The 20,064-nt window shown below is 39.9% G+C and overlaps 2 protein-coding genes across 3 annotated transcripts in view; both read right to left on the reverse strand.

Annotated features, from left to right (window-relative positions):
* LOC127520902 (integrin alpha-2-like) overlaps positions 1 to 3,524 on the reverse strand; it is a 51,610-nt gene extending 48,086 nt beyond the window's left edge. The window contains exons 1-3 of one of the 2 annotated variants that reach the window (XM_051909614.1): positions 3,271 to 3,524; positions 2,366 to 2,492; positions 1,919 to 2,025 (exon numbers count right to left, since the gene is read on the reverse strand). In XM_051909614.1, coding sequence (XP_051765574.1) covers positions 1,919 to 2,025; positions 2,366 to 2,492; positions 3,271 to 3,316 — 280 coding nt within the window. In that variant the 5' untranslated portion in view covers positions 3,317 to 3,524. The remainder of the gene's footprint in view (positions 1 to 1,918; positions 2,026 to 2,365; positions 2,493 to 3,270) is intronic. The other variant, XM_051909615.1, reaches the window with a different exon arrangement.
* A 9,025-nt stretch (positions 3,525 to 12,549) lies between these two features.
* itga1 (integrin, alpha 1) overlaps positions 12,550 to 20,064 on the reverse strand; it is a 58,961-nt gene continuing 51,446 nt past the window's right edge. The window contains exons 25-30 of the mRNA XM_051909616.1: positions 19,521 to 19,634; positions 19,332 to 19,430; positions 19,134 to 19,244; positions 18,933 to 19,028; positions 15,288 to 15,401; positions 12,550 to 15,164 (exon numbers count right to left, since the gene is read on the reverse strand). Of these exons, the coding sequence (XP_051765576.1) occupies positions 15,102 to 15,164; positions 15,288 to 15,401; positions 18,933 to 19,028; positions 19,134 to 19,244; positions 19,332 to 19,430; positions 19,521 to 19,634 (597 nt within the window). The 3' untranslated portion in view covers positions 12,550 to 15,101. The remainder of the gene's footprint in view (positions 15,165 to 15,287; positions 15,402 to 18,932; positions 19,029 to 19,133; positions 19,245 to 19,331; positions 19,431 to 19,520; positions 19,635 to 20,064) is intronic.

Consider the following 20,064-nt stretch of genomic DNA (forward strand, 5'->3'; position numbering starts at 1 on the left):
GTGAGAGTTCTTGGCCACTGCTTTCATAAAGAAGTTGTGAATGCGATGTCTGACGCATATAATTGTTGGCTCTCAGTGAGCCTCCTTAATTACTGCTTTCTATGGAGCATGTTATGCCCTCTCGCTATGAGTTTGCTTAGGACGTTGCTAGGCCTCCTCTTGCTTTAGAGAGTTGTCATGGCCTACGCTAGGACGTGCTCCGCTATAATAGCAATTGCGAGTTGTAGGCTCTCTGTAAGCATCCTTGCAAGATATCCTGAGTGTGGGGTGTTTTGAGAGTCGTCATGCTGAGGCCTCCGCACTTAGAGCTCGGCTAATGTTTGCTAAGTTGTTAGGCTCTCTGTGAGCCTCCTTGGCTACTGCAAGCATTGTCAGGCCTCCTCTTGCTAGAGAGGAGTTGTCTTTATTGGGGCCACCGCTCCCCAGAGCTCCGCTAGGATAGCGATTGCAAGTGGTAGGCTGTCTGTGAGCCTCCTAGCAAGATAACCTGAGCGTAGGGAGCTGTTAGGTCTCCTCTCAATTTAGAAAGTCATCATACTGAGGCCTTCACTCCTAGAGCTCGGCTAAGGCTTGCTAAGTTGTTAGCCCCTCTGTCATCCTCTTTGGCTATTGCAAGCATTGTCAGGCCTCCTCTCGCTAAAGAGAGTTATAATTATTGAGGCCTCTGCTCCCTTGAGCTCCGCTGGGATAGCGATCACGAGTGGCAGGCTCTCTGTGAGCCTCCTTGATAGATGTCCTGAGCGTGGGCCATTGTTAGGTCTCCTCTCGATTTAGTGCGTCGTCATACTGAGGCATCCGCTCGGCTAGGCGGTAGGGTATTATGCTATGTCGTTAAACTCTCTTGAAGCCTCCTTGGCTACTGACCTTAGTGCAGGTGTTGCTATGCCTACTCTCATTATGAGAGTCATTGTTTTAAGGCCTCCACTCTGCGGAGCTTTGTGAGCCAGTAAGACTGAGCCTAGCTCTTTCTGAGACTTTCTCTGTACTACTCTTGGGTTAGAGTGTTGCTTAGGCCTCTTGCTTGAGGCCTTCACTCTTCAGGGCTGCTTGAACAGAAGTTCTGAGTGTTAGGCTCCCTGTGAGCCTCCTTGGACACTGGCCTGAATATGAACGTAGTTAGGCTTACTTTCTTTAGAATCATCCTATTGAGGCCTTCATTCCTGAGAACCTTGGATTGTTGCTGGTGCACCTCAGGGATGAGGACTCCTTTGAGTCCTTTGACATAGCTCAGCCAATATGGGTGTGGGTATTCCGTTCCCCATAGCGACCCCTAGGGGACACAGCGTGAGTTCCCTTTCAAAATTTTGAAAAGGGAACGTCTCAGGTTATGCATGTAAGCATGGTTCCCTGAGAATAGGGAACGAGACGCTGCATCCCTTTGCCATGCTTCCGGTATTCCTGCACACGTCTCCTTCAGACAAGAAGTGGATGATGCATTTCACAGGTGCCCTTTTATACTCACGGTCGCACCAGTGGTGACATCATTGGCTGCCGCCTGCCAATATCAAGTTCATTGTTGTGTTTAGACTCATGCTTCAGACACAAGTCATGCTGCAGGTATTCCCCACAGCGACCCCTAGGGGACGCAGCATCTCATTCCCTATTCTCAGGGAACCATGCTTACATGCATAACCTGAGACGTTTTCTTCACACACAGCATGACTCGCGGTCTAAACAATTTTTTTCCGCCCCCTTGATCATCGGATGTTTTTAAACAATCAGACAATGATCGATAGCGAAAATAATTGCTTTTATCGGCCGATACCAATTATTGGCTGATATATCAGTGCATCTAATTCACATACCATGCATTTACATGGTACTCCATAGTATTATCATAATACCATGTCCAAAACCCATGGTAATATCACAATACCTTTTGTAAGTGCATTATTTTTTAAAATAAAGAGAAATTTACCTTGAAGGTTTAGTTTCTGGCAGTTGTTTCTTGGACCAGTGTCACACTTATAGAGGTCTCCTTTTCTATTCTGAGGGTATCCACTCCAGGGAGAGCCTACCAGCAGCCTGAGGAGAAATAACACAGTTTCTCTATGCAATCAAAGAAATAATGCAAACAAACTTCACATATAGAACTTTGCCTGTGATTATGATATTAAAACTGGCAGAGATTTTCTTCTACTAAAAAATGACAAAATTTCCCTACCAAAAAAAAAGAAGAAGATGACAATTCCTGCTATTTCTGACAGGAATTAGTCATTAACAAAGCTGTTGTTGTCTCATTTTCCCCACTATAATCTGTGGCTGTCTCAATGCATCATACTGACACTTCCACAAATGGACTTCAGTGTATTTTTTATACATTTTGAACGTTGTAGAGAAAAACCTGGTGAGTGACATAGCTTACCATTTTCCTTGATTACTGCTCAACTGTCGTACAGTGTAGCCAAACTCTTGTACCCCAGGACCAGATGAGAAGATTTTGGCACCTGCAGTTCCTACATTAAAACTCAGAGTGCGAGCAATACAGAAACCTGTAGGAAAAGTTCTCAGCTGTGAATTTAGACTAATGCCATTTGTGCATGTATTGCTTGTTAATAAATTGTCAGACAGTATTGAATATGGTTCTAATTCTATAATAACCTCAATGACATAGAACATCTTACATTGGTAAACCTTTCTGTTGACAGGTCAGTAATTCAAACAATACTGATAAGTCAAAGTGGGAATCCAACCCTTTTATAGACTTTACACCAAACACACCCTCACAAAACAAATTATAACACTTACTCTGAATTATTATGCACAAAAAAGTATATTTTTTTCCCAAGAGTATGGATGCAAATAATAATAATAAATTAAATCAGTTTATTTTCTTTTCCAGTAAAAATATTTGAACATACTTAAAATAGATCAATTTACTTGAGAAGCAAAATTGCTTAAATTAATATAATACATTATCTTAATTTATCTTATTTTTTTCTTTCCCAACTGGCACATATATATTTTTAATTTATTTAGATTTATGCTTAAATTAAGTAAAACTTTTTTTTTCATGGGGTAGGAAAATAAACCTAATTCAAGATACAGTTTATTGTCTAAAAAGTCTTATCTTGTACAGTTTAAGTTGATCTTGTTTTAAAGAGGTTTAGATATTTTTACTGACAGTATTTAAAACATTTTCATTATCAGATCATTAACACAAAATCTGAGAATGTAAACATTTCTGTCCCCTCAAATGTAAAAAAAAAGTCATGAAAACTATGGATAATAATAACTAAACATAATTTAATACACAACACAAGTACTCACTCTGCAATAATATCAGTAGTATCACAACTTTTTCCATCCTGTCCATTGCTGGAGAAGTTGTTAAAGAGAAAGAGTATGTGTCCAGTCAAGAGTGTGGTCTCCAGTCATAATGAAACAACCTCAACTCAGGCTCAGGGTAAAAATTACTATGACAGGATATGATGTCATAGCAGTGCTGTGGCCAGATTCGTATCTTTTGATGTTGACATAAGCTGATAAAATACATATACAATTGGCAAAATAATGAAACTCATGGCTGTCTTAAGAGGAGTCAGGCCATATTCATATTTTTTCACACTTCATAAGAATCCAAATGGAAAAGTGAAGAAAAGAAAGATAAAAATAAGAGAGATAAACTGGGGAAGCCAATAAAGAACCACAAAAACACAAACTACTCATAAAATTATGCTCTTAAAGAGAGACGTAATAGATTTACAACATGTTGAGACATAAGGCAAAGAAGCTAATTTCTTGCATTCCTATTGGCTGAACTTCACTAGGCTGGGTTTGGACAGGTTGGAGGAGGGGCAGAGTCATACAGCGGAGGAGGGGTGGAGTCATACAGCTGAGGAAGGCGAAGCGCAGCACTGTAATAGTCATTCTCATGAGTGTTCCCACTGCAGACCATGACACACACACACAAACAATGATTAACCCAAAATTCCTGACGGGATTTTATCTCTCAGACTGGGATGTAATTGAGAAGTTTACCTCACTGGCATAGTTTCAAAGCAAACAGGAAATGTTTAAGCAATATTCTAGACCATTGGCTCCATTTCTGTTGAAGTCTGCGGTTCCACTGAGGTAGGCCTAGTCGAGATTCATGTAAGCCACAACCTTGACATAATGGCTAATAAAATATGTTTTCAAAACTTGATGTTTCAGATGTAATGAACTATAGCTATATTTAGTTATATAACAATTGGTTCCAGTCAATTTGTTTGATTGAGCATTACATCCTTGCGCCAGTAGTTGGTGACAGGTGACTGTCTTTATGAGTGAGTCTTTGAATCATCTCAGGTGATTCATTCAAACACACAGATTCATTCACCATCGAAACACAACTTTGTTTGCGCAGAGATAAACGGTTCTACTTTTGCTTCGTTTGGAACTATTTAAAGGATTAGTCCACTTTCAAATAAAAATTTCCTTATAATTTTCTCACCCCCATGTCATCCAAGATGTCAATGTCCTTCTTTCTTCAGGTTTTTGATGAAAACATTCCAGGATTATTCTCCTTATACTGGACTTCAATTGGCCCCAAACGGTTGAAGGTCAAAATTACAGTTTCAGTGCAGCTTCAAAGGGCTTTAAACGATACCAGACTAGGAATAAGGATCTTATCTAGCGAAACGATGGATTATATATGTTTTATATACGTTTTAACCATAGACGCTCATCTTGAACTAGCTCTCTTCTACTTCTCTATTAGAATTCCGGCAGTGTAGACGCTGCTAAGTGTATTACTGCCCTCTACAGCTCAAAGTTTGAACTAGAGATCAGCCAATATATCGATTTACCGATATTTTCCCTGATATTTAAGCATTTTACCATAATCGGATATCGGTTTTGTAATACCGGATTTACCGATAAACGCCACCATCTTGTGGGTGTTTTGAGAATTGCGCGCAGGATCGCCATTACAGCACATCTGAGGGGAGACGAGACAACGGCGTCCACAGGTAATGTATACTTACCTGCTTTGGTCTAATTAGTAAACTTTACGTAACATAACAGCCATTAATGCACAAATTAAATGTGTTACATAAATTCCTGAAATGTAGCTAGTTTATGCAGCTTGTCTCTAAGAAATAGAGACAAGCTCACGGAGTCATGTAAGATAATCCGTCAAGTCCTGTCCCAATAAAGATGTAACTTTGCATGAATTAAATAATATAATGTATAAATGCATAGATAAACAGTGCTTTGTCAGCAGATATTTCATAATCTAGAACGACAAAAACATTATTAATAACTCTGATATAACATACCAGTTGAGAAATGCAATAAAATACAATGTTTTGTTTGTTATATTCCAATATTCCAGAGAATATTATTCATTTATTTAACATTATCCAGCAAATTATTCTTCACTCTTTAGCCTATTAAACAGCTTATAAATCTACTAAAACTGTAGTTTAAAATGAAGTATTACATTTCTGCAAAGTTGATATGACTCCTGTCTTTAATTTATTTTCTCCATTTGAAAACATTAGACATTCTACATTTATTTTGCTTATTGTTAACATTAGTGTTGCTGCTGATGCTTTTTATAAATAAAATTATTTTTGTAATATGAAGATTAAAATTAACAAAATTTATTGGTGTATAAATAAGATTTGTTTTCTATGCAAGGAGGGAGTGATTGTTATAAATAAAATGGTTTGTTCAGTTCAGTGGTGTTGTAATCATGTCAAAAACAGAAGTATAACAGTAAATAAATATCAGTTCTGCATATCGGTTATCGGGCACATAAACACAAAAATTATCTGTATCGGTATTGGTTCTAAAAAAGTCAATATCGGTCTATCACTAGTTTGAACTAATTGTTATATACTTGCACTAGCATATTGTATATGACAATTTAGTTCAAACTTTGGCCTGTGGAGGGCAGTAATACACTTAGCAGCGTTTACACTGCCGGAATTTTAATAGAGAAAAAGAAGAAGAAGAAGAAGAAGAAGAAGAAGAAGAGCGCTTAGCCGTTTCTCAATACCAAGTACGCGAAGTTCGGACTTGGCAAGTTCGACTCAAGCCTGGGATACACTGCATGATTTTAGCAATCCTATAAGATCATTACAAATCACACTGTGTGACATGGATCTATTAAACTTGGGTACGACATGCATGTAGACTGTACGATGATGACACCTGTTGACTCGTAGGCTACGATGCAAGTTTCTATAGAAGAATAAAAAGTCATCAGCATGGTCATCAGCATGCACTAGTGGTAAACAAAACACCATGTTGAATCACACTTTGACAGTTGTAGTTTTTATGTGTGCTGAAAATAAAAAGGAAGCGGCAAAAGAAGAAGGGAAAAGAGCTTGAGGTAAGCAGTTTTAAGTTTTAGCGCCATGCCGCTTTGATTTCATGTCGCATTTTTATTGGCTGGTCAGTAGACTTAGGTCGTAGCAGCAAATACACTGTGCGATGATCATGCTGAATTTCTGACACTGTCAGAAAATGATCGTAGGCTATCTTTGGTCACAGGGGCACAGGAGACATTTTCAAAGTGGGGGGGACCAAACTGTAAGCAAAATCCCAGATAGTAAGATCGGATTTCCAGATATCGGACCACACTGCTGAAAGTGATATATATTATAGTACATGTTGTCTGTGCTATAATAAACAAACAAAAAAAGAGGCGTTTTGTGATTTTGATCGGTTTTATTTTTTTCAGGACAAGACTATTACAATCTAGAACAGGATCTACATCCCCTAGATTTGTATAATTCCTTATATGTGCGTCATTTTTGTCACCTGTGTTGAGCATCTCCTGGCTGCCTCCTGGAGATGTGATGCCAGCTGTGCCAGCTGCTGCTGCTGCTCACTAATCTTCATCAGCAACTGAAACAAAGAAACTACTGTTTATACACACAGTTTTTGCACTGCAATAATACTGTAATAATATCCATTTCACATATATCAAAATGTAGATTTATTGAAATGACAATTTTATTCAAGTCTGAATACTAGCAGACTGGTGTGCAAGCAGCCTTGCCATATCCTAAATGTAGTTTTGACTTTTTTGTCAAATAATAGTTTATCAGTTGCTGTGCTTTCACATTTCAAAATAAAAAAATTATCAAAATTGAGTATAAACATTGTAAATGCAGTAATACAGTATATATACATACCAAACGCAGAATCCTCTCCTCTCCACTGCGCCGCTGGCCGAGACAATCATCGCTTTAGTTTCGATTTCAAAGATATCTATTATCAATGCCATCAACGCTTTTCCCTTTCTAGATATAATTATCGAAATCAAAACAGTCAATAAACTATAAATCCACACGAAAACTCGTGAAAACTTCAGTCAAAGCAGCTTGTGCATGTCAACTGGAATTAATCTGAGAGATCAGCCTCCTGACCTTGAAGTGTCAAATTTCCCGGTTTCTGAATGGACAGATGGCTTGATTGTCTTATGTCCCTGCAAATGCTGAGTTCCGGGCATGATATACCATCGACATGTCCTCAGAAAATGTTAGCACGCTTTGATCGATGGTTTGGAGATCGAGTGTTTCTAGGTTCGAGAGAGCATTTCCTGTTCTGCACATCCACGACAAAACAGTTGATTATTTACGAACGAAAGCTCACAAAAATGTGAAAATGGTCTCGTTTGAAAGAAAATATCCTAAGCTAAAAGATGATATAGAGCTGTTTGTGGCTGACTGAAGCAGCCCTTATCAAAAGTGCAGGGGTCGATTTCTGTCTTTTCAAAACTGCGGGGGTCCTGACCCCCCTGTCCCCCGTGCCAACGGCGCGCCTGTTTGGTCACAAGACCGGGAAAACGGCCGTCTTTGAACCTCTCTCACTGTACGACATAGGGCCACCGATTAAGAGCCACGATCACAGAAATCACCATGATTGTTTCACGATGGCAATCTTTCGTCTGGGACAGCCAAAAATCGCACAGTTTATCCAGGGCTTCTAGAACGGACTCCCGAGGATGTGAGGACGCAAGTCCGGTGATTCTGCAAATGGTATAGCAGCGTAGCCTACTTGATAACGTCACTCAGCTCGCTCTGGCTTCTCCAGTTATCTCTGTATGTATATTTTAGGCAACAATAAAACGAAATAAGTGATAAAACACCACGCTGCGTCTTTTCGTTTTCATTTAAAAAATCTTAAACATTTTAATAGCCTCACAAATGTGGTTTAGGCAACGCGTTCATGATTATTTTCACTGCATGTATAGCTAGTATTTGTAACGAAACGAAATATAAAACACTGCAACCCTGCCTGTTTACATTTTTTTTTTTTTTAAATATTAAACATATTAATATGTGGTTCATACAATATGTGCATACACAATATCTTTGCTGTAATGAAATGAAATGTAACATAAAACACAACCCTCTTTTATTTAAATGATGTTTTATTAACAAAATTCGGGAGGAGCAGGTGCAGATAATTAGACTAATTATAACAAGTGGAAAGCATTCAGCTAATCAACCAACAGAGGTATATCTACTGCAGACTTACCTCTGTTCGTTGACAGTTTATCAGCATTTCGGTTCACCCTTCTGCTATTATGTCGCAAGTTAACTTCTCTCCGTCCAACGACGAAGTCAACTTCCCCGAGGATCCTGCGCCTCCACCTGCCGGCCCCTCGACAACTCCTCCTCCGCCTGACACCGCACTCGAGCGCCTGCCCGTGCAGCTACACGCTCGCCTAGACGCCGAGCTCAGCCCTCGCCTCCACCGGCGAGACCTCAATATATCTCCCCGGCGTCCTCCTATCGTTCCGCTGTCCCAACGATTCCACCTATTGGGAAGTGGACAGTAGTGGGATTGAGGCAAGCGCTGGCCATTTCGGATGTACAGTTCTCGCGGAAGCTGAACAAAGCGGAACTGTACGATCTATACGTCAATTTACAGTCAGCCTACCTCTCTCCGAAGTCCACTCCAGCTCCCAAGACGGCCAGCAGGCAGAGCAAAGCCCGCAAAGCCCAACGTTCGCCTCGCTCAACTCCTCCTTCCTCCCGCACAAGATCTGGCTCAACTCAGTTGTCGGGCCGCAGCAACAGGCCTTCAGCGAGCCTGGGCCGCGCCCCAGATGCCTCCGCCTCTGGGGTGCACTCGATGCCGATCTCCACAGCAGGGTGTTTTTAGGCTGCAGAAACATTTCGTGTGCCATATGCAGGTCAGTGGCTCATTCTACTATGACGTGCCCACAGATTAACCCATCCAGCCCTCCCACCCTGACTCCAGACAACCTATAACGCTGGACATCCTCACCAAATGTATCCATACCCTTCGCACAAGTTATCAGCCCCTTAATACCGCCCGCACCCTTGACGCCATGTTCATTCTCGCCTTTTTTGGCTTTCTCAGATGCTCTGAAATCGCAATCACCTCAAAATTCGATCCGAAAGTCCACCCCACCATTTCAGACCTTTCAGTAATCGACAGCGAAACAATCTCCTACCTGATTAAGCAAAGCAAAACAGACCAAGCTAAAAAAGGCCACTATATATACATTTTCAACATCTCGTCTCCAATCCAACCATACCAAACTGTCCTAGCGTATCTCAAATTCAGAAATGCCCAGGCTAAATCTCCTCTTGAACCTCTTTTCATCGATGCTTCCAATAAACCTGCTACACGCTTCTGGTTTCAAAAACAACTCAAATCAGTTCTCCAGCAATTCGGCATCTCAGCGCAAAATTTTTCCAGTCATTCATTCCGCATCGGGGCAGCAACATCAGCAGCCCAAAAAGGCCTCTCCCAGCAGCAGATTCAAGCTCTAGGAAGATGGTCTTCAGATGTTTTCCAAAGCTACATCAGGACCAATTGTTTCCATATCCAAAAAGCCCACCAAACCCTTATCAGTCATTAAAAACCTTATTTAAAAAAAAAAAAAAAAATATATATATATATATATATATATATATATATAAATAAATAAATAAATAAATAAAAACTCAGCCGATGCTGCGAGTCTTGATCTCCCATCAGATGCTGCAAGAGCCCTCTGGCTAAGTTTCCAACTTTTCCCTTCCTCTGTCTGGTGAGGCTTACCCGTCTGATGCTGTGAGTACTGATCTCCCATCGGTCGCAGCGAGAGCCCTCCCGGTCAGCTTCCATCCTTTTATCCTTTCTCTGTCTGGCAAGGCTTACCCGTCCGTGAGTCTTGATCTCCCGTCGGATGCAGCGAGAGCCCTCCTGATCAGCTTATTTGTCGATATCCTTCTCCGTCCGGCGAGGCTTACCCGTCTGAGGCCACGAGCATTGGTCTCCTGGAGCCTTGGTCTCCCTTTGGACGCAGCGAGAGCCTCCCGGTCGATCTTCAATGCTTACCTTCTGCCTGTCCGCTAGCGAGGCTTACCTGTCCGATGATATGAGCACTGGTCTCCCATCGAACGACGCGAGAGCCTCCCGGTCAGTGCTCATTCCCGATCGAGCCTCTGCGCTTTATTTTCCGCCTGTCTGCTAGCGAAGCTTACCCGTCTGATGCCATGAGCATTGGTCTCCTGGAACCTTGGTCTCCCATCAGACGCTGCGAGAACTCTCCTGGCCGGGTATTCCAATTCCGTCCACCTCACTATTGACCAATTCTTTTTCGCTTGGTCGGTCGTTCCGGAACTTTCGGTCGGTAGGGCTCACCCGTTCGACGGCTTGAGCCTTGGTCTCCCGTCGGACGTAACCAGAGCCCTCCCGATCGGGCGCTCCAAATCACACGCTCACCGTCAATCGGCCGGTAGGGCCCATCCACCCGGCGATGCACGATCCCGTCAGAGGCAGCACAGGACCCCCCCGGTCGGACGGTTTAAATCATACTGCTCCTCATTTATCGGCCGGTAGGGCTTTACACATCTGATACAATGTGCATTGATCTCCTGGAGCCTTGGTCTCCTATCGGACGTTGCGAGAGCCCTCCCGATCGGTCGTTCCAAATTTCAGCTACTCGTTTGTCAGGCTAGTAGGGCCCGTTCGCCTGGTACAGTGATACGCTCCTGTCAGTGGCAACACGGGCTCTCCTAATCAAGCGACCGGGCTACTTGAAATGCCAGTCTGCCAATTCTCGGCGTCTTTTGGGGTCTTTAGTCTGGCGGCTGTCCTTTTTGTTCTTTTGCTTTTTGGGGGGGGGAGTACTCTGGGTTCGGACCAAAATTCCGAGCTCGGAGCCCTCCCCCTGGACAGCACGCCAAATACGCATTACTTTACTCTATCTAATTATATGTATATGTGAACTCGTGAATTATCGGTTTTAATGATAATAGCCATTATAAAAGTATAAGTAAAAGGTATTTTGCCCTCAGCTAAAACGATTTGCCAGGGAACAAATTATAGATTCATGAGACCAAAGATCGCCCGTTAGATATACACAAGATGAATTATGTCATGTTTATCCACTACAGAGACATCAGAACCAGCAGCAAACGTCAGTATGATTAGCCAAGGTAAGGCTGTTCTCGGCGGGGTACATGAGCGCTGAGTGCCTGATGATCGCCTGGATCTGACAACTCCCGAAAATGTCAGATCAAATTTTGAAATCTTTATCAATAAACCACAGATATGAGCTTTAAACCAGTACATTATCGCCTGAAAAACTCTTAAAACTACCTATCATGACATAAAATCAGTAATATATTTAAATTACACGGGTTTTCTCCTTTACCACTGACGCTTGCTGGTTAGTGCGCAATGGATACTGGGATACCTGGCTATCTCAAGTCCGCACAAGTCACCTCTCGATGCATCCTCGATAAAAGGGGCGGATCAAGAACACATCCAGGGATTTTAACTGTACTTGGCTAGATGCGAACAGGGATTGTATATTATAGGGAGATGAGAGGGTCTGTATCTCTTACAATTGGAGAAAGCGTAACGGCTAACTTAATCACGTGCGGCACCTCCCAGCCTATCGTGTTATGGCAGTGACATCAGTGCCCGCCGTTCAAAACTCCTTGTGTATCGCCAGAGCCGGAGCATTAGCATTAGCCGTTACGCTTTTTTGGCTAAAGGTAGCAGGCTTGCCTTCCAGTGGCTTTGATGTGAACTTTGAATTGGAACAGTACTTGGGCAGCGACTGTTGACATTTTACAAGTCCACAAGAACACAAGTACAGACAAGAACGCAGATTGAGAAATGGCCCTAGTTCAAGATAGTCTATGGTTAGTTCAAGATTAGTCTATGGTTAAAACGTATATAATTTTTTATTTTTTTTTTAGAAAATGATCGATCGTTTCGCTAGATAAGACCCTTATTCCTCGTCTGGAATCGTTTAAAGCCCTTTGAAGCGGCACTGAAACTGTAATTTTGACCTTCAACCGTTTGGGGCCAATTGTAGTCCACTATAAGGAGAATAATCCTGGAATGTTTTCATCAAAAACCTTAATTTCTTTTCAACTGAAGAAAGAAGGACATTGACATCTTGGATGACATGGGGGTAAGTAAATTATCAGGAAATTTTTATTTGAAAGTGGACTAATCCTTTAACTTGGTGGAGTGAAAATAAACAGTTTTAGTTGTAACTTGTAATTATGCATATGCTCTTTTTCTGAAATAGGCTAAGTCATTACAGTATAAATAAAAACACAAATATGTCTCTTTAAGTGTCTAAATTACAAAATAAGCATTTATTTTTTTTCTGCGCATTTTCTTGACAATAAGTGCAAGGCTTTTAAAATCCATGCTGAAAAAGTATGTACAATATGACAAACCAGTGCATTACATAGAAACTTCACAGCAGAGTGTCTCACATGTGACCAAGACCGATGGTCTTCATCTGAGAGTGAGGCTTGATTATCCTACATGTTTTAAACAACTTATTTTTACACACTTTTTGTGTGTTTAAAACATGAATACTGTTGATTGTGATATTATATACAATAGAATCATGGTTGGCATCTCATTTAACGTACAAGAAAAAAAAAAAAAAGATGTGACTAGATGATACAAAGATATGACCGTGGACGTTAAAGTTGCAGTGCTAAATATGAAATTGAGCCTGTGAAAACCCTTTTGAACCTACACAGCAATAAATCTTTTCATGCCAACTTAAAAGAAAAAAATTGTGTTGAAATGACAATTGTATTATAAGACGTACTACAGATCATAAGGCAGTACCACATGAATACAAAAGAAAGCCCTTTTTCTAAAACTTCCTGCAGAACACAGTTCACATCTTTACCAATGAATGAGTGTTCAATCAAACCACCGATTTAAATAAAAAATAATTTAATTATATTCAGCACTAAAAACAGAAAAAACAGATTTGAGAAAAACTGCTCCTTCTCTCTGAATGTGATATTCACACTTGAGGGTCAAGCAAAATTTCCAGCATCTCTGCCACATCTAGCATTCTGAGCTTTTATGTTTTTGGCAAAAACGGGAAACTTAAAAATCAAGTATATTGAAAACAAATGATCTTTTCACTGATGGCACTCAATGGGAACATGCGAACAGTAAATTGTGAACATGTAAATAGCGGTGTTTTGTGCTGCACAAAAGCTTGCAATGTAAGATTAACATGTTGCACATGGATTTTACAAAGAAAAATTAAAAGGGGAAGGAACTTTGTGGCACACTATAGTTAGTTGTTGCAAGAACAATATTGCAAAAACAAAACATTTAAAATGTCTAAAACATAAAGACCCCTGAAAATAACAATAATTGCAGAACCAGAAATAATGTAGCTAACATTTTTTTTTTCCTGCTTTAACAGCATAAATCATTGGCTTCTTCCTATCCAAACATTTCTTCTTCCTATTCAAAGACCCAGTGCATTACAAATTAAGGCACTGTATATGTACACTATGTTAGTGCACTATATATGTCTAGTGGTGCAATAGTGCACTCTGTGTTTGACTATTTCTGCTGTTTCTCAGAAACTGTTTCATCTTAGGGATCATATATTTAAATATCCGGCTTAATATGACTTGTAGAGTCAACTATAAGTTTGTAGGTGAGTTTCCTCAAAAATTATAAATACTGTGTCTCCGAGGCGAAAAAAATTGCTGTTTTTTGGATCTTCCCAGCTAGCCTGACAACAGCAACATCGACTCAACCAATGGTGTGAGTTTAAGGCAGGGCTGTCGACCAATAGGAGAGTGTTTGGAAATTCTGTTTGAAAACAGTCATTATTTACTTGGGTGGTGCATAAATTACACACTTTAGCTTTAACATTTCTATTTTGGTCAAGTAATTGTTTTTCTAATATTTACATATGGCAAAAACTGAACAAGAAAAATTGATGGCAGTCCAATTTTATGATTCCAGACATTCATTGAGTCTGCATCCCATCTGGAATACCTGAGAAACGTTGCGGGCATCAAGACGCTTTCTACCACAGAAAACAAGACAGGTATCACACTGAATACAGATGATGCGATTATTTTGATAAAGCCATTATTTCATCATTAATGCAATATTGCAAACATAACTGTATATACACTTTAAGCTTTACATTTACAGTACAAGCCTTTTCCTCTTCATTCTTGAAGACAAAAAGTGTGAAAAACGTCAGTGCCAAAAAGTTGCTTTGTGAACAAAAAGGAATGTGCCAATATTCATAGCCCATAACACTAATCAAAACAAATGCTTTGAACTGAAAAATATCACTGCACAGTGCTTCATCGAAACAAGCTCTAAAAGTGAGTTATTGGAATGGACCTCCATATATAAACCTGTTGCCAATAAGAGTGTATGGTTCTGATTACAGGACCATAGATAACTCTAGATGTTTCCAGGACAGGTTCCTGAGCTTTGCTATGCTGATGATGAATGCCGTAGGGGGGTTACAGATGAGGGTCCGTGGCTGGTGGGATGTTGAGTTCAGGCTAGATGAACCTTTGATGCTTTGCTGTTCAAAGACTCTCATGGTTTGGCAAAATGTCCACCAATCTTGTGGCGTCGCAGAGGTTCACTTGAGTTCACATACAGTCGAATTTTGCAGTGAGCACACGAAGATAAATCAAAGTGTCAAGCAAAGCGCTGGGTTCTCTTTGGTATGCTCTACAATACACTGTTTGTGAAACCAGACTCTGATCTTCATATTTCTGAATGTTCCTAGTGATGGTTCTGCTATGTGATCTCGATGACCTTGAATAGAGGTGTAGTATGAGTTGACCTGAGGGATGGAGGCTACAGAACCGCAAGCTTCAATCAGACTCCTTCATATCTTCCTTCATGTCTTCAACGGATTTTCTCTTGAAGAATCCAGCCTGGAGGAGAACATTCAACACAGTCAACATTCAACATCACTGCATGACTTTGAGCCATACCATGATTGTACTGAAAGATGTGCATCGTTGGATTGCTAACATAATCAAAATAGTGATGCTTACCTTCCATAAAGCAAAGATAACAAGTGCCAGTATTAAAAGTCCTATGAGAATACTGAGGATAATAATCCATAGTGGGATTCCACTTCGTATGTCTTTGGTGACTTGAATCTTCACCTGCAGTAAAGATAGTAGACACTAGTAACGTTTTAAAAGTTAAAATGGAGTAAAGTGCTAACTTAAAGGTGCTGTAAGTGATTTCAGCCATTTTGATAACTTAGCTAGTTAGCCCCTAATGATAGATGTGACTACATTCTGGAGGCAAAATGAATCTTTCTCCATTAAAAGTATGGCCATTCAAAAGTAGCCATACTACCTGACAAAAAACAATTGTAAATATTTCAATTTTTCCATTATAGATGTTTTATCAGTATCTGATTTGTTTTAAAAACTCTTAAAGTAGCGATGAAACAGAAGTAGTGACAGATCTTCTGTATATTGTGAAGTACATCTGAGTTAAATGGATTATCAAAAAACAAAACGATGTAGGGCTGGACTTGGTTCAATCCATTGGTTGTTGAATGGTTGTAGTGATGTTCAGTTCATGAATGAAACGTTCTTTAGCTCTACTACTAGATATATTTATGGAGATGATAAATAAAAACCCGCCCTGTACAGCTATGATCAGCTGTTCGGCTGAGCTTTCAATGTTTTGTTACAGAAAAGACGAAACTGTTCGGTTGGTTCTTGTTACATGACCTGCGGTGAGCTTGCTGCATTCTGAAAAGTTGAGAATTTTTCATCTCGCTGCGCCTGGAAAACGCTTCGCGACTGCGTTGCTTCTGTTTTGAAAAAACATTTGAAAAAACGAACTTGAGCGCGCAAAAGGCGCGATATGTGAACGGCCTAGGCTACTTTATCACAATCTCACAAAGTTCTGTTATAATAAATGAAGCTGTCTGCACAATGAATCTCTTATTTACATAATATCTACACATTGTTATATGAGAGGATTCGCAAACGTGCAGAAGTAGAACCCAGAGTCCACTCACGTCACCGCTTAAAACGCCGGAGTTTTTGTTCAGCGCTAACTTAAACACCTCTGATTGGCCATTGCAAAATCAACAGATATGTATGTGATTGGCTACATTGCATGTAGACTCATATGCCGCTCTTGGTTGGGGCGGGTTTTGGTACTTAGTAGAAGGAAGTTAAGTTAATTTAGATTTAGAATAACTAATCGGGTGATAACTTTTTGATATAAGTGAAATAATTCCAAACGAATGTCCAAAAAATAAATTAATTACTTCCATTAAAAAAAGTCCATCACTTTCTTGCCGCCCTGACTGTGTAGTCACCCCTAGTTCGCCTATAGGCACGCGCCGGCTCTGTAAAGGGGGCAAAATGTATGTTTCTGATGTCTTTTGCTGAAAAGCATAAAGTATAACAAATTTTGGAACTATAAAGGTGATCCAGAGGTGATAGTTCACGAGTCAACAGCAGTAAAATGATAGTAGTTCTCTCTTAAGTCAAGAGTCGGTTAATGGTTACAACAGTTCCCGAGTCACCAGTACATTGAACAGAGGAGACATCCCCATGAACAACCAGTGAGCTGCTGATACGGGCATGTGTAACCCGAGCAGTTGACTTAAATGAAGGGGCGAAAAGAAAGTTTTTTTCTGGTTTCTCATGTAAAAAGGTGAGTTAATAAAGACTAGTTTGTTCACTTTATATGCTTCAGATGTAAAAATTCTGGATTATCATTTTTGGATGCTTTAAAGTGCCCCTATTTTGCTAATATTTTCCTAATATTGTTTTGGGAGTCTCCTACAAGAGGTTTACATGCATGCAAGGTCAAAAAACACTTTCGTTTTCTCATAATATACATTTAATTTCACTTCAGTTCTCAATGATTCGTAAGCGATTAGTTAGAAGCAGTTTGAAGAATCAGTCTCTCTAAACCCCTCCTTTCCGTGAGCCTACACTGCTCTGATTGGTCAGATAACCCAATCCTTTGTGATTGGTTTACTGTGTGCACCACGTGCCAGAAACAAAACGCCCATTGCCATAAATGAATGACAGCTATCAATTCACAAGATGTTGTATACAATGTACGAACAGAAAAGATATGCAAGATTATGCAAGCGAACCGGGCCCACAGCTATGCGGTAAACTCCTAAGTTAGATAAGCACAAACGTGAATAGCTGCTAATGCATTACACAAGCTGCATTAATCAACAAATTTTTAGACAATATTGGACCCACATCTGAATAGCAGAACTACAGAAACGTGAGTTAGCCGGTTAGCAGGAGAGACTAGGGTGTGCATTACACAACATAACATACAAAACTATGAATTTTGAATGATCGCTAGAAAATATATACATCAGTTATTAATCATACTTACAGGTTGAGATTCAGAGGAGCAATCTGGTCCAAATAAACTGATCATTGATCCATATTTTAAGACCAAGTGTTTTGTGAATCCTGCGTTAAACTCCCCGAGGTTTGTGAAACAGTCGTCAGTAAAATGACAAGAACACAAAAAAAGATTGTACTGCTGTGGTATTGTTTAAAAAAATGAATTTTTCCCCGGTGTCTGTGCGCGCAATAAGTGGGCGGGCAATATGCTAATGTTTCATTTTGACGTCACAACGAAACGGCTTGGGATTCGTTTTACAAACGACTCTTACTTTTGAGAGACAATAACTTTCAGATTTAAAACTTTGCAGGATGTTTTCATTCACTTAGAGCTATGTTACACGCTACATGAAAGGTAATTTTAAAAAATCCATAATTGGGGCACTGTAATAAAAGAACTGCGCATACGTTGTGTAAACGAATAGGTGAATCGTTTTTTTTTAACCAGTTCATTGAAACAAACTGTCCAAAAGAACCATGAGGCATATCTTAATAAGAGCTTTTAGTTATTGTAAGAAAGGGACTGGGTTTAAAGCAGACTAAATGATTGGAGAAGTCCTGTATGTGTCACCAGAGAGAAGTCTGCTTTTTCACCTGAACATCGATTTATCACATTTTGATTAAAAATTGAGAAATTACAAGGTAAAAAAAGAAAATAAACTTATTTACGGATGCAAGATACATATATGTTTTTTTTTTAAAAATGTATCTGTGTCAGTAGATATTGAATATTTAATTGTGCATGCTGATTTCATTTTTTCCCATTTAGATTACTTTTGCTCTCATCTAACGTGCTCTTAAAGTAAATCTTTAAAAAAATCTTTTGCAAATCTAACACATTATAATGTTGTGAGGCCCAAATTCACGTGTAGCATGTAAAACAAATGATTTTAGTTTTTAGTGTTTTGATTTAAGTTATCAGCCATAACATAAAAATAATTACCAGCTTGTTGACTTGCACAGGGTTTAAATATAGCTGCAATCCTATTTTTCCCTGCCTGCTGCCTACAGCTCAGAATAGTGACTAGTGAAGGGTTTTTCAGTGTTGTCATGACATCATTTAAGGGTGATTCCAGATGGATTATTCACATGACATTTACAGGTCAGGTAATTGGCTGGTGCCAGGAACAGTTTATGTGTGTTATTAAATCCCTTACAGCACTTTTAAATATAGACTGAACCTGATGAAATTTTAAATCTTAGTGGTCATGAATTTAATTTAAGGCTGTTTAAAATGCTGCTCATATTAATATAAGTGCAGAATCCAGTGCTGGTTTGTTTTCATACCTCTCTGGTCTTGACGTTATCATTTAACACAAACAGGTCCGTGTCCTTGCTCTCCAGTTTGGCTTCGACGGCCATGTGAATGCTGGAAAATTCTCCCTATAGATGATTAATTTTTTCAGATAGCAATATATATTACTACAGCATACTGACAGTCACACACAGAAGAATCATGAAAGTAAACAATCAAGCAGAAGAGCTTACTTTTATGAAGGTGGGTCGCCACACTCTGAAAGTGGTGTTGATCTGGTTGAAGTCTCCGGGAGGGATGGAGCAGCTAAATGACACACAGGGATTTCTTTCTTCTTTACAACTCTGGGAGACAGAGTAAAAAGATGTGATCAGATACCCATTTCAAATGTGTTTATTCACATATTCATAAGAAAAGCGATGCTTACTCACCAAAAGATAGCTGCTCAAGGTCTCTTTTTTAGGATTCACTGCATGAGGGTTGTTAGGCTTGATGCTTAAAGGGTTAATCACAGCATTACAGCTGATGTTCTATAAGAACAAAATGAGGGAGTTGAGATATTTCTGAGCCAGTCATGTAGACAGGGCCACACAACAGCTTTGAGGAATCAGAGCACCTACCGGTGTATGGGTGAGATCTGTGAGGTACAGCAGGATGTTTTTTGCAGACGTTTGATACGGGAACATTATCGTGAGCTGCAGTGGAGGACTCGGCATTTCAGGACCTCTCTCAATCTGTTGAACACAATCAGAAATCAGAACTAAATTTTGGGATCAACAGAGCATTCACACTCAAACCAGTTTAAATGAATCTGGATCATGTCCGCACCCAAAACAAGTCAATTTCACATTGGCATCAGACTCCATTTGACTCCTTGGTCAATGTTTTCTATTAACTACTATGACAAAGACATAGTTCTCCTTCACAGGTCCTCGTTTTTTCCCCCTCTCTTGACCACATGATAGTCTGGAGGGCCTAAAGGAAGCGATTCAAACTACAGCAGTGCTTCACACACATAGACTTTACTTGGGCGGGCCGCCCAGGTATATTAACGGCCGCCCAAGTATATTTGGAGACACATTTATGCTTTTATTATTTTTATCCTCTTATACTTTTGTATCCGCCCAAGATAATGAAACCATCCGCGATCGTTTAACTAGTAGA

The sequence above is a fragment of the Ctenopharyngodon idella genome, chromosome 10, assembly GCF_019924925.1.
Source record: "Ctenopharyngodon idella isolate HZGC_01 chromosome 10, HZGC01, whole genome shotgun sequence".
Taxonomy (NCBI): domain Eukaryota; kingdom Metazoa; phylum Chordata; class Actinopteri; order Cypriniformes; family Xenocyprididae; genus Ctenopharyngodon; species Ctenopharyngodon idella.